The 15726-nt window shown below is 40.9% G+C and overlaps 1 protein-coding gene across 1 annotated transcript in view; it reads right to left on the reverse strand.

Moving 5' to 3' along the window:
* The window catches only part of fbxw8 (F-box and WD repeat domain containing 8), a 31887-nt gene that overhangs the window by 2817 nt on the left and 13344 nt on the right, over positions 1 to 15726 (reverse strand). The window contains exons 9-10 of the mRNA XM_064972888.1: positions 2109 to 2282; positions 1649 to 1765 (exon numbers count right to left, since the gene is read on the reverse strand). Coding sequence (XP_064828960.1) covers positions 1649 to 1765; positions 2109 to 2282 — 291 coding nt within the window. The remainder of the gene's footprint in view (positions 1 to 1648; positions 1766 to 2108; positions 2283 to 15726) is intronic.

Raw genomic sequence — 15726 nt, forward strand, 5'->3', positions numbered from 1 at the left:
CCCCGGCTAAACCCTAACGACGCTGGGCCAATTGTGCAACGCCCTATGGGACTCCCAATCGCGGCAAGTTGTGATACAGCCTGGAATCAAACCAGGGGCTGTAGTGACGACTCTAGCACAGATGCAGTGCCTTAGACCGCTGCGCCACTCGGGAGCCCAAGTGAGTTGAATGACGACCTAATTTCTGTACCCCACACATACAGTTATCTGTAAGGTCCCTCAGTCAAGCAGTGAATTTCAAACACAGATTCATCCCCAAAGACCAGGGTGGTTTTCCAATGGTGAAGTTATTAATTACACTTTGGATGGTGTATCAATACACCCAGTCACTACAAAGATACAGGTGTCCTTCCTAACTCAGCTGCCGGAGAGAAGGAAAACGTTCAGGGATTTCACCATGAGGCCAACGGTGACTTTAAAACAATTACAGAGTTTAACGACTGTGATGGAGGATGGATCAACAACATTGTAGTTACTCCACAATACTAACTTAAATGACAGAGTTTAAAGGAGGAAGCCTGTACAGAATTAAAATATTCCAAAACATGCACCTTGTTAGCAATAAGGCACTAAAGTAAAACTGCAAAAAAACGTTGCAAAAAAATTAACTTTACGTCCTGAATACAAAGCTTTATGTTTGGGGCAAATCCAACAAAACATATCACTGAGTACAACTTTTCATATTTTCAAGCATGGTGGTGGCTGCATCATGTTATGGGTATGTTTGTCATTGGCAAGAACTAGGGAGTTTTTTGGGATAAAAATAAATGGAATAGATCTAAGCACAGGCAAAATCCTAGAGGAAAACCTGGTTCAGTCTGCTTTTCAACAGACACTGTGAGACAAATTCACCTTTCAGCAGGACAATAACATAAAACACAAGGCCAAATATACACTGGAGTTGCTTACCAAATCGACATTGAATGTTCCTGAGTGGCCAAGTTACAGTTTTGACTTAAATTGGCTTTAAATGTATGGCAAGACTTGAAAATGGCTGTCTAGCGATGATCAAGCTTTTCATTTCATTTTTTATTCAAACTTTGCAGCAGGGTAGCCTAGTGATTAGCGAGTTGGACTAGTAACCGGAAGGTTGCAAGTTCAAACCCCCGAGCTGACGAGGTACAAATCTGTCGTTCTGCCCCTGAACAGGCAGTTAACCCACTGTTCCTAGGCCGTCATTGAAAATAAGAATTTGTTCTTAACTGACTTGCCTAGTTAAATAAAGGTAAAAAAAAAACAACAACAACCAACTTGACAGAGCTTGAAGAATTTTAAAAAGAATAATGTGCAAATATTGTACAATCCAGGTGTGCAAAGCTCAAAGGTGATTCTAACATGTATTGAATCAGGGGGTTGAATACTTATGTAGTCAAGATATATTAGTATTATATTTTTCATTCATGTTTTACAAATGTTGACAGACTATTTTGTGTAGATCGTTGACCATTTAAAAAACAAGTGTAAACAGTTTAATCCCACCTTGAAACACAAATGTGGAAAAAGTAAAGGGGTGTGAATAATTTCTGAAGGCACATCTATGCAGACACTGATCTCTGTGTAATATGGAATCTTCAGTAAAATAAGCAAGTATCTTGCTAAACTCTAAATGAGTTTAGAAATTAGAATTTTGGGTGGTGTTATTAGGGACCTGCGGTGGGCTGTGAGGTCGTCATCTGTGATGCAGGCCCCTCGTGGAGACTTCTCGTCTGGGATGTTGGCTGTCACCAGAGTGCTAGTGTTGAATCTCAAGTGTCTGACTGGGTGCCTGCAAACAGATAGGAGGGAGAAACAACAAACACCATTTTTTATTACTAACAATTTGATTTCACACACACACACACACACACACAAATTCACTAACGAGCTGAAAAGGGATCAATCAATACTGATGCGCCTGTTTGGTTTGCTGCCAATGTCAGCCTGATAGGTAAATGTTGCGTATTGCTGAATATTTTAGCAATGCATACTTGAAAGTGACAGGAACGGCAAGACACTTACATTTTTATATTTCAAGTACTGAATAGCACATGTAAGAATTCTACCTGCCCTTTTGTGGCACAAACAAATAGATGTATGAGCAACCAATAGAAAGAACTCTGCTGTCCCACCTGTTGTGCATCTCCCACAGTTTAGCTCCCATCCTCATCTCCCAGACGCAGACCAATCCCTCACCACCGCCACTCACAATCTTCCAATCGTCTGCCTGCACGGAGGTCACGCCCATGTGGTGGGCATACAGCGATGTCACAGAGGAGCCGGTGCGCAGGTCAAACACCCTCACCCTGAAACAGAACACAGCAAAAGCAAGTAGTCATTTCATCTCAGGAAGTGATGTTGCGGGAAGTAGATCAGACAAAGGTGGTCGATTCACTCCACTACTGTGAATAAGATATGAAAGGATGCATCTTTCCTAGGCTGGTCCCAGATCTGTTGGTGCTCTTGCCACCTCTATTGCTGTTATTTTCAAGCTATGGGACGACACTGAGTGACAACAAGGAGTTGGCATTATAGAACCAACAGACCGGCACTCAGGCCACATCTTAACTAGGTTACCAGAGGAAACTTGGTGCCTCCGAACAATGCATTACAAAAACAACAACAGAAAACCCAAAAGACATGATCAGAAAAGACAGGCCAACAAAGACAGGAATAAACACCAACACTAGGTGACATTGAGGGGGATTTCATCTGCTTCCTCTACTTTAGACCACTTATAAACATACGTTTAATTATTTAGCCACCAATAACACTCATTCACTCACAGCACCAAAGCTACAAATATTGAAGATGTTTTGAACTGATTAAACACGGTGCTGTTGTAGCATTAATAGAACGAAGGAGGATTCTTGGGTCTGGTTTGACGAGCCAAACATGCCCCACGGACCTCCAGCTCCATCTGTTGCCATCACTGCTTTAGTTTATTGGGTTCCACCGCACAGCAGCCGGAGGATGACTTCATGCAAAAAGCTTTCCAAAAGTTCATTACCCAAATTTAATTTATTTGGGGGTGAGCAGATTTAATTTCCGCTTCAATAAATTAAACGAATCAGGGTTGCATAGCTAAATGGGCATTAGCATTGTAACTAAGACGTATGGTAAGACATGAGTTGCGTCCCAAATGGCATCCTATTCTCCCTATATAGTGCACTACATCTGACCAGAGCCCTATGGGTCCTGGTCAAAAGTAGTGCACTATATAGGGGATAGGGTGACATTTGACACACTGACATGGCTGCTGAGTAGTGTTGTTTCATGGGCGCTCACGCTTCAGCAAAGGGGTTTAAAAGTTACTGTCTGGCAGCCTCCGACAGTCATAAATCTAATGTTTGGAGCGAGCCCTGGTCTTCACTGAGCTGCCAGTGGACAAGCTATTTCACATTAATCAGCATGATCCTTGTTTTCTACTAACCAGTTGAATGATAGGGGAAAAAAATATATATATATTCCACCGAAATAAACATACCCAAACACGTTTTTTCCCCCCATGAGATGGCCATAACCAGTAACTGGTAACGTTGCATAGTTTTAGAAAGGTCAGGAACTCACCCTTCTGGTAGTAAAAAAAATAATAATACTCACTTTTGAGGACAAACTCAAGTATATAGTACAAATATTATGAGAATATACAAATCATATATGAATGGTCAGTTCAATTCTATGAAATTATTTAGTATTTTTTTTATTTTGAGAGAGCTAAATCCGGCTGAGAATATGACAGTGAGATGAAACTACAATGAACAAAAATATAAACGCAACATGTAAAGTGTTGGTCCAATGTTTCATAAGCTGAAAGAAGAAATCCCAGAAACTTTCCATATGCACAAAAAGCTTATTTCTCTAAAATGTTTACATCACTGTTAGTGAGCATTTCTCCTTTGCCAAGATAATCCATTCACCTGACAGGTGTGGCATATAAAAAGCTGATAAAACAGCATGAGCATTACATAGGTGCACCTTGTGCTGGGGACAATAAAATGCCATTAAAATGTGCAGTTGTGTCACACAACACAATGCCACAGATGCCTCAAGCTTTGAGGGAGCGTGCAATTGGCATGCAGGAATGTCCATCAGAGCTGTTGCCGGATAATTTTATGTTCATGTCTCCATCAAAAGCCACCTTGCTCGTTTTAGCGAATTTGAGAACGTTCAACCAGCCTCACAACCGCAGACCACGTGTACCCTGCCAGCCCAGGACCACGGTGTTGAGGAGTATTTCTGTCTGTAATAAAGCCTGTTTAGTGGGGAAAATCATTCTGATTGGCTGGGTTCCCTACTGGGTGGGCCTGGCTGCCAAGTGAGTGGGCCTATACCCTCCAAGGCCCAGTCATGAGCATGAGGTGGATGGACCCTTGCCCAGTCATGAGAAATACATAAATTAGGGCCTAATGAATTTATTTAAATTGACTGATTTCCTCATATGAAATGTAAAATCAGTAAAATCTTTGAAATTGTTGCATGTTGCGTTTATATTTTTGTTCAGTATAGTATTGCTGCATCCGTTAAATCCGTTAAGTGGTCGCCAACCGGTCGATTGCAATTGAATGGTCGATCTTTAAGGCATTCCTAGTCGATCACCATATATTTCTGTAGAAAAGACAACGAACGATTAAGGCGCTCCTTTTTAAAATTTGTGTTAAACTGTTACCGTAGGTGCACTTGATTCAAAAGTCTTGCGCACCGGGCAAGCAAAGTTTCCCCATGAGACAAAATCCGCCTACCCGGCTGACCGGCAAATCTGTGACTAAAATTGAGTGCACCTACTGCGCTGCCCAATCGGATAGCTTAAATCACTGTGGCTACAGAGCTTCCATGACTCTGGCCACAGCCAAGTTTAATAGACTACTAGCCTACGTAAGATTTAATAACTTTTAAAACCGTGACCACAGACAGGACAGTTGCAAATCATTCAGCGCGTTATGTCAAGATTACATATTTTAGAGTATCAACAAATGTCGGTACATAGAAGTGTCTTGCATCGTCTGAAAGCTTAAATTCTTGTTAATATAACTGCTCTGTCCAATTTACAGTAGCTATTGCTGCGTAAGAAATACCATGCTATTGTTTGAGGAGAGCTCCTAACAACAATACTGTTTTTTCACCGCAATAAGTTTGATAAATTCACCTCTGAAGGTGAAATGTGTACTTCCATTCATAAATCTTGCTCTGATTTATTATCCAAAGGGTCCCACAGATAACATGAAGTGTTGTTTTGTTAGATAAAATAACTTTATATCCTAAAAAAGTTAATATAGAAGGCACGATCGATTTTGTATTTCCACTCATTCAATTTGCAAAGAAAATAATCTGAAAAGCTCACCCTAAATATTGTTTCAACGAGTCAAATCACATTTGTATCTATTCCTCAGAGATCCTAGAAGGTAACAAGACTTCACTATTTCATTAGGGGTGTAATATATCCTGTAGGATACCATATTTGGTCAGAGAGAGATGCCTTCATGGCACACCGATGGCGCGGGCGGCCATCACTTGAACATCTATCTTTGTCAAATAAGCACCAATCGGGGTCAAACAAAGCTAGCTAGATAGACAATGATCTGGGCTTTACGGGAGTATCAGGAAACCATGTTTATGTCGTAAAATGTAGCTTCTAACCTTGTACGACAGCATGCCTTTTCATTTTGGACAAAAATTATAAAGGATATTCAGAGTTATGAAAACTGGTTGTTTTGCAAATGTTGAACTTACAAAATGTCTACTAATACTTGGAAAGCTAAATCAAAGTCCAAGTATACAGATTTGACGATATTCCTGCAAAAAAAAGAGAATATGAATGTGAATTTTGCCCAAATGTACATGGGGACTTCACACTAAAAGACTTGAGGATCAGTCATACTCCAAGTTATCCATCTGAAACTTTACACATCACTGCTGCCATCTTGTGGACACTATCAGAATTACAACCAGAGTGATGGCTATAACAGACTCATCAATCTACACACAACATCCCTTAATGACAAAGCAAAAACAGGTTTTTGCAAATGCATTAAAAATACAAATCTGAAATATCACCTCTCACAATAAGTACTCAGACAATGTATACTCAGTACTTTGTTGAAGCACCTTTGACAGCAATTGCAGCCTTGAGTCTTCTTGGGTATGACGCTACAAGCTTGGCACACCTGTATTTGTGGAGTATCTCCCTTTCTTCTCTGCTGATCCTCTCAACCTCTGTCAGGTTGGATGGGGAGTGTCGCTGCACAGCAATTTTCAAGTCTCTCCAGAGATGTTCGATCGGGTTCAAGTCTGGGCTCTGGCTGGGCCACTCAAGGACATTCAGAGACTTGTCCCGAGCCACTCCTGCATCGTCTTGGCTGTGTGCTTAGGGTCATTGTCCTGTTGGAAAGTAAACCTCCGCCTCAATCAGAGATCCTGAGCGCTCTGAAGCAGGTTTTCATCAAGAATCTCTCTGTACTTTGCTCAGTTCATCTTTCCCTCGATCCTGACTGGTCTCCCAGTCCCTGCCGCTGAAAAACATCCCACAGCATGATGCTGCCACCACCATGCTTCACCAAGTTTCCTCCAGACGTGACGCTTGGCGTTCAGGACAAAGAGTTAAATCTTGGATTCATCAGACCAGAGAATCTTGTTTTTCATGGTCTGAAAGTCTTTAGGTGCCTTTTGGCAAACTCCAAGCGGGCTGTCATGTGCATTATAATGAGGAGTGGCTTCTGTCTGGCCACTCTACTATAAAGGCCTGATTGGTGGAGTGCTGCAGAGAGGGTTGTCATCCTCAAAGGTTATCCCTTCTCCACAGAGGAACTCTGGAGCTCTGTCAGAGTGACCATCGGGCTCCTGGTCACCTCCCTGACCAATGCACTTCTCCCCCGATTGCTCAGTTTGGCCAGGCGACCAGCTCTAGGAAAAGTCCTGCTGTTTCCAAACTACTTCCATTTAAGAATAACGGAAGCCACTGTGTTCTTGAGGACCTTCAATGCTTTCCCCAGATTTCTGCCTTGACACAATCCTGTATGGGAGCTATTCGGACAATTATTTATTTATTTAACCGTTATTTAACTAGGCAAGTCAGTTAAGAGCAAATTAATGACTTCCGGCAACGATGTGGCGAGGAGCAGCAGCTAACTGTAGCTCAAACTATATTTTAACTAATTATTCAATGCCTATTTACACATGTTGTTATTTAATTGTACAAAATTTCGGTTACATGGTAAATTTACTTAGAAATGCACATAAGCAGACACTTTTGACAAAAAACACAAATGTCACCTGCAGCTAGCAAGGAAAACGGTGAAGAAAAACAACCTGGTGACCCAGTTCTAAATGGGATTCGCGAAATGCACAAAAAACTCAAAGAGAAAATTGCGGGTGGGCGAATTTGTGGCTGAAAGAAAACATACAGTGGGTGCACTGAAAGCAAAAGTGGACACACTCGACAACCAAGTTACACACGCTGAAGAGAGGACATCAACCTCGGAGGACAAGAACAACTGCCTAAACGACACTGTTGAAAAAACTGATCGAAGAACGACTTCAATACCATGAAAATGACATTCGGAGACATACACTTCAGATCAGAGGGTTACCTGAAATCCACATAAATATGGAAGATTGTGCGAAAGACATTTTACGCAACCTATTTGATAAAACACCGGAGGATGTTAAGTTAACAACATGCCCATCGAGAGAACACATCGGAAACCGACGACACTGTGCCCAGGACCAGCCCCACGCAACCCCCGGCCTATCCTGGTGAAATTCTTACGATACACTGACAGGGAGAAGTTCCGGCTCAGAGCCAAAGAGCGTAGGACTTTTCAATGGAAGCAGACCAAAGTGGAGTTTTCCCCTGACTTTTTGAGGCATATGTGCATGAAAAGGGTACTGAAATACTCGTTGCAATATCCTGCCGTGTTCTGGGTTACTTTGAGAGGATCATTACGTTGTTTCACAGACCCAAAAGAGGCAAAGAATTGTGTCATGGACATCAATGAGGCCAAACAAATTGTGTAGCGTGGTAGGCTATGGTTCATCACGGATGGACTAACATTTTTCTCTAAGGCGATATAACTTCCCATGTTGTGAGTAACAGTCTCATTGAGTGTTTATTCTACGAATGCTGCCTATAATTTATCTTTCTGCTTTACAGCTGGCATCATTATACTACTGGATTAAGCAGGACTATAGTCCAAGCATATCATTCTGTATTATGGCTATAGTGGGGAGAAACATATATTAAGCTTTCATTCTAATAACAGCAATAGTGGGTCAATATAGACCACAACAGGTGTGTTCGTGCCATGAGTGATGGGCACAAGCCAAAGTGTTAGTCAGTTTATTTTATTTTATTATGACTTTAAAGCGGTCTCTCTTTTGTAGCTGACCTCAGTTTACATTCCTGTCTTTTGGATCTATACAGTTCATGTATCAGTCTCCACGAGAAAGGTAATCTCTTCTCTTTGCGAGAATAACGATCAGCCCGTCTTTATGTTCGATGTTTTGATTGATTTATGACATTTCATAGAGATGGCATATTTGTAATTTCATGCCTATATTTGGCGTTGTTAAAACGTGCTAATTCTAGTTGGAGCATCAGCGCTTGGAAGACCTCGGGACACTTCACACGGATGAAGGCCTGGTATAGGGCCTTCATACCTTTCCAAAGGTATACATGTTCAAGTGGAAAAAGAGTTTAAGGACAAAGAGGGATGAATCTTGATTTTACTTGTAAAGATTTCAGGACAAAATATAATATTGGGAAATATTTATGCTCACTGTTTATTCATGCATCGACTACTTTCTGATCTCACACTCTCTCATAGATAAAGTGGGTGCTTACAATGTGGGCACAATAGCTATGACAGATCATGCACCCATTGATCTGACTGTTGGAATAGGAGAAGAAAGATACAATTTTAAATATTGGCAAATGAACACCAGCCTCTTACAGGACGAGGCGTTTTGTGAATTCCTTAAAACACACTTTACGATATTCTTTGAAACAAACAACAATAGTGCGAAACAGGTACATGTCTGGGAAGCTTTTAAAGCTTACATACGCAAAGTAATGATACAAAGATCAGCTTCCATTAAGAAATTAGATAAACAGAAAATGTATAAACTTGAAACAGAGCTTAAAATGCTGGAGAGGGAATATTGGTCCAATCCTAGCAACATTTCTCTGGTAAATCTGACAAAAAAAGAGCTGAATATTTTATTCAGTAAAAAATATCATATTAAATATAATAAATATAATATAATAATATTCCCTGTACAGGCTGAAATAGAGATGGATACGAATCTAATGAAAAGGCAGGAAAACTGTTGGCCAGTCAACAATTGAAATCTAGAGAACCAACTCGGCAAATAGGTGGAATCAGAAATAAGACAGGCAAGCCGATTACCAATCATAAAGAAGTAAACAATATTTCGAGACTTCTTTCAGGAACTTTATACTTCAGACGGTCCTTTAGATATGCAGAAAGCAGAGGCATTCTTTCAGAATCTGAACCATCCTAAATTAACAGAGAAAGACAGGAATTGGCACGACCACCCTATTACTTTGGAGGAATTGACCGAAACTATAAGACAAGCACCCAGTGGTAAAACTTCAGGGTTGGATGGGATACCTAGTGATTTCTATAAAAGGTTTGCAGAGCAGCTTAGCCCAGAAATATTGAAAACATCGATTGACACAGGTGAGCTCCCACCTTCTATGAGTGATGCAGTAATCACCCTAATCCTCAAAAAGGGAAAGGATCCCCATAAGTGTGGGAGCTACTGTCCAATTTCTTTGATAAATTGTGATGAAAATTGTCTCATCTCCATTTTCTGTAGGACGAGGCACGAAACAAGGTGACTGTCTCTTGCCCCTCCTATTTATTATAGCCTTAGAACCATTAGCAAAAGCTATTAGGCTGCATCAGTCAATCAAAGGGATTAATATGGGAGGTAGGGAGAATAAACTACTGAATTATGCAGACAACATATTACTATTAATATCAGACCCCCAACTCTCCATACCGCCTTTACTGGACCTTGTAAATGCATTCTCAGAGATATCGGGCTATAAAGTAAAACCGGACCAAATCTGAAGTAACTATCAAAACATTGTCTGAGAAATGACCTCCTCAGCTGGAGGTTTCAATGGGTCCCTAAAAACTTGAGGTACCTGGGGATCGTGTTAATTCCTGGTCTAGAGAACATGATTTCTGAAAATCTTGACCCACTATTGAACAAAATTCAACTCCAGTTTAAGAGCTGGGATAAAGTACAAATCTCATTATGGGGTAGGATACAGGTTATAAAGATGGTCATAGCTCCTAAACTGAATTACGTCATCAGCATGTTACCACTATCCATACCTGTCTATACTTTTCAATCCATGGACAAAATTATTACTGAGTTTGTTTGGGCCAGTAAAAAGGCCAGGATGAAACTAGCGCGATTACAGGCAAAGACTGAGAATGGAGGAATAAAGCTCCCTAACATGCAATTGTATTAAGAAGTCTTTGTAGCTTCCCAAAAAGGCTCTCTCTTTATTGAGAACTCGACTAGGCCAATCTGGGTGGACATGGAGGAAGAACTTAATGCCCCATTTCGGAGTATCAGATTATTTGAGTCAACAAAAGGTGGGACTCCAGAATCCAATACTGTCCCATACTAAAAAAATATATGGAGCCAGATTCATAAGAGAGAGAGAGAGAGAGATCTTCACCTTTCCTGATAAGCTATGCTTCGTTATGGAACAACCCTAAATTGAAAATAGGGGGACACATGGTTTTCTGGAAAGGTTGCTATAGAAAGGGGATAAAGAACATTGGCTGTCTGTATCAAGAAAACACTTTTACCTCTTTTGAAGAGCTGAGGTCCAAGTATAATACAGAAACAGGACTTTTGAAGGCATCTCCAGCTTAGGTAGGACAAAACAACAACAAATTCCTAGTACATTCCAATATAAGCGTTAAGATAGAAATCCTATGCAAATTACCACATACCGCAGGGCTTATACAGTGGGGCAAAAAAGTATTTAGAGTCAGCCACCAATTGTGCAAGTTCTCCCACTTAAAAAGATGAGAGTCCTGTAATTTTCATCATAAGGACACTTCAACTATGACAGACAAAATGAGAAAAAAAATCCAGAAAATCACATTGTAAGATTTTTAATGATTTTATTTGCAAATTATGGTGGAAAATAAGTATTTGGTCAATAACAAAAGTTTATCTCAATACTTTGTTATATACCCTTTGTTGGCAATGACAGAGGTCAAACGTTTTCTGTAAGTCTTCACAAGGTTTTCACACACTGTTTCTGGTATTTTGGCCCATTCCTCCATGCAGATCTCCTCTAGAGCAGTGATGTTTTGGGGCTGTTGCTGGGCAACACAGACTCTCAACTCCCTCCAAAGAATTTCTATGGGGTTGAGATCTAGAGACTGGCTAGGCCACTCCAAGACCTTGAAATGCTTTTTACGAAGCCACTCCTTCGTTGCCCGGGCGGTGATTTGGGATCATTGTCATGCTGAAAGTCCCAGCCACGTTTCATCTTCAATGCCCTTGCTGATGGAAGGAGGTTTTCACTCAAAATCTCACGATATATGGCCCCATTCATTTTTTCCTTTATACGGATCAGTTGTCCTGGTCCCTTTGCAGAAAAACAGCCCCAAAGCATTATGTTTCCACCCCCATGCTTCACAGTAGGTATGGTGTTCTTTGGATGCAACTCAGCATTCTTTGTCCTCCAAACACGACGAGTTGAGTTTTTACCAAAAAGTTATATTTTGGTTTCACCTGACCATATGACATTCTCCCAATCTTCTTGTGGATCATCCAAATGCTCTCTAGCAAACTTCAGACGGGCTTGGACATGTACTGGCTTAAGCAGGGGGACACGTCTGGCACTGCAGGATTTGAGTCCCTGGCGGCGTAGTGTGTTACTGATGGTAGGCTTTGTTACTTTGGTCCCAGCTCTCTGCAGGTCATTCACTAGGTCTCCCCGTGTGGTTCTGGAATTTTTGCTCACCGTTCTTGTGATCATTTTGACCCCACGGGGTGAGATCTTGCGTGTAGCCCCAGATCGAGGGAGATTATCAGTGGTCTTGTATGTCTTCCATTTCCTAATAATTGCTCCCATAGTTGATTTCTTCAAACCAAGCTGCTTACCTATTGCAGATTCAGTCTTCCCAGCCTGGTGCAGGTCTACAATTTTGTTTCTGGTGTCCTTTGACAACTCTTTGGTCTTGGCCATAGTGGAGTTTGGAGTGTGACTGTTTGAGGTTGTGGACAGGTGTCTTTTATACTGATAACAAGTTCAAACAGGTGCCATTAATACAGGTAACGAGTGGAGGACAGAGGAGCCTCTTAAAGAAGAAGTTACAGGTCTGTGAGAGCCAGAGATCTTGCTTGTTTGTAGGTGACCAAATACTTATTTTCTCCCATAATTTGCAAATAAATTCATTAAAAATCCTACAATGTGATTTTCTTGATTTTTTTTTTCTTCATTTTGTCGGTCATAGTTGAAGTGTACCTATGATGAAAATTACAGGCCTCTCATCTTTTTAAGTGGGAGAACTTGCACAATTGGTGGCTGACTAAATACTTTTTTTGCCCCACTGTATACAGCCACCTTATTAGGTGCATTTAATGGAACTTGTAAGGGTCTAAAGGATGTATGGGAAAAAGACCTGGAGGTAACATTTGGAGAGGAGGAATGGAATAAGCTCTCCCTATGAGAGATGCCTGGTCCAAGCTGATTCAATTTAAAGTGTTCAATAGGATTTATTGGACTCCTCTGAAGTTGAACAGAATAGGTTTGATAGAATCCAGACTATGCTGAAGATGTCAGTTAAGTACAGGTGACATGATCCATATGTTCTCTAACTTTCCAAGCTTACATACCTTTAGGCAGAAGGTATTGGAAAAGATTGGGGATATTCTGGGTACTACAATACTTGTAAATCCTGCTTTGCTATTACTGAATATCACTAAGGATATTGACGGACTGAGAAGCTCATGTTTAAACTGGCTAAAAGTTGCTCTAACCACAACCACAGTCATACAGAGACACTGGAGGGAGAAGGACCATCCGTCTTATAAGGAATTGTATGTGGCCTTGGCAGAAACAGCTTCATATGAAAGAATGATTTATAAAATTAATTGTAAACTCGCTACCTTTGATATGTGGAGACATTTTCTCACAGCGACAGAAAGTGAAAACAATATGAAATGGCCTGATAAGACTACAGACATACAGTTGAAGTCGGAAGTTCACATACATCTAAACCAAATATATTTAAACTCCGTTTTTCACAATTCCTGACATTTATTCCTTGTAAAAAGTCAGTCTTAGGTCAGTTAGGATCACCAATTTATTTTAAGAATGTGAAATGTCAGAATAATAAATGAGAATTATTTTTTAAGCTTTTATGTCTTTCATCACATTCAAGGTGGGTCAGAAGTTTACATACACTGAATTAGTATTTGGTAGCATTGCCTTTAAATTGTTTACCTTGGGTCAAACGTTTTGGGTAGCCTTCCACAAGCTTCCCACAATAAGAAGCTTGTGGAAGAATTTTGGCCCATTCCTCCTGAGTCAGGTTTGTAGTCCTTGCTCGCACACGCTTTTTCAGTTCTGCATAACGACATAACGACTGTCATTATGGCCAAACAGTTCTATTTTTGTTTCATCAGACCAGAGGATATTTCTACAAAAAGTACAATCTTTGTCTCCATGTGCAGTTGCAAACCGTAGTCTGGCTTTTTATGGCGGTTTTGGAGCAGTGGCTTCTTCCTTGCTGAGTGGCCTTTCAGGTTGTGTAAAATATAGGACTCGTTTTACTGTGAATATAGATACATTTCTACCTGTTTCCTCCAGCATCTTCACAAGGTCCTTTGCTGTTGTTCTGGGATTGATTTGTACTTTTCGCACCAAAGTACGTTCATCTTTAGGAGACAGAACACATCTCCTTCCTGAGCGGTATGACGGCTGCATGGTCCCATGGTGTTTATACTTGCATACTATTGTTTGTACTGATGAACGTGGTACCTTCATGCGTTTGAAAATTGCTCCCAAGGATGAACCAGACATGTGGAGGTGTACAATTTGTTTCTGAGGTCTTGGCTGATTTCCCCATGATGTTAAGCAAAGAGACACTGAGTTTGAAGGTAGGCCTTGAAATACATCCACAGGTACACCTCCAATCGACTCAAATTATGTCAATTAGCCTATCAGAAGCTTCTAAAGCCATGACATCATTTTATGGAATTTTCCAAGCTGTTTAAAGGCACAGTCAAATTAGTGTATGTCAACTTCTGACCCACTGGAATTGTGATACAGTGACTTATAAGTGAAATAATCTGTCTGTAAACAATTGTTGTAAAAATGACTTGTGTCATGTACAAAGTAGATGTCTTAACCGACTTGCCAAAACTATAGTTTGTTAACAAGAAATTTGTGGAGTGGTTGAAAAACGAGTTTTAATGACTCCAACCAAAGTGTATGTAAACTTCCGACTTCAACTCTACATAGACCACTGGTAGGGGTAGGAAATTATTTTTAAATTTTCCTTTTGTTGTAATAGTTATTATGGGGGAGGGGGGGCTATGGGTGAAAAAAGTTTCCTTTTCCATCTTTGTGTGCGGTGTGTTTGGGGGGTGTTCACGCCCCCTGACTTTTTCCACATTTTGTTGCGTTGCAGCCTTGTTCTAGAAAGGATTAGGTTCTTTTTTATTTGGCCCATCTTGGAGTGGGGCTATGGCGTGAAGCGGGTGGGGAGTCTGGGTGCTTTCAGGGTGCTCTGTAGTATTCATGTCCGTCAAGTTATGGTTTAATGCCAAATGTATGCATTGTTGTTATATCGTAAGAGGAACCAATGAAAACTATAATTACAAAAAAATAACATTCTTATTTACAAGACGGCCTACCCCGGCCAAACCCTAACCCAGACAACGCTGGGCCAATTGTGCGCCGCCCTATGGGACTCCCAATCAAGGCTGGTTGTGATACAGCCTGGTATCTAACCAGGGTCTGTGGTGACGCCTCTAGCACTGAGATGCAGTGCCTTAGACCGCTGAGCCACTCGGGGCTTGATTCCTTCGAATTCATGGCTTAGTCTGACATGCACTGTCAACTACGGACCTTATATAGACAGGCGTACCATTCCAAATCATGTCCACATTGAATTTACCACAGGGGGACTCCAAGTTGTAGAAACATCAAGGATGATCAATGGAAACAGGATGCTCAATTTCAAGTGTCATAGCAAGGGGTCTGAATACTTATGTTAATAAGGTATTTATTTTTATTGCATTCGGGTATTGTGTGTAGATTGATGAGGAAAACATTTCAGTTAATCCATTTAAGAAGGCTGTAACGTAACCAAATGTGGATAAAGGGAAGGGGTCTGAATACTTTACGAATGCACTGTAGGCCAGAAAATGTGACACGTCACTCCCTATGCAATATGCAAACATGGGGTCTGAAACCTGACACTTTAAGTCAGCCCTGCGAAAAGAGAAATGGGGCTTTCTTGCACTATAAGACATGGGACCATTTAACGTTCACAGCAGTGGAGGCTGCTGAGGGGAGGAAGGCTCATAGTAACGGTTGAAATGGAGTCGCTGAAATTGTATCAACCACATGTAAACCATATGTTTGATACCATTCCATTGACTCCATTCCAGCCATTATTATGAGCCATCCTCCCCACAGCAGCCTCCATTGGCTTACAGAGCAATTTGTACACAAAAATG

This window comes from Oncorhynchus masou, chromosome 1, assembly GCF_036934945.1.
Source record: "Oncorhynchus masou masou isolate Uvic2021 chromosome 1, UVic_Omas_1.1, whole genome shotgun sequence".
Taxonomy (NCBI): domain Eukaryota; kingdom Metazoa; phylum Chordata; class Actinopteri; order Salmoniformes; family Salmonidae; genus Oncorhynchus; species Oncorhynchus masou.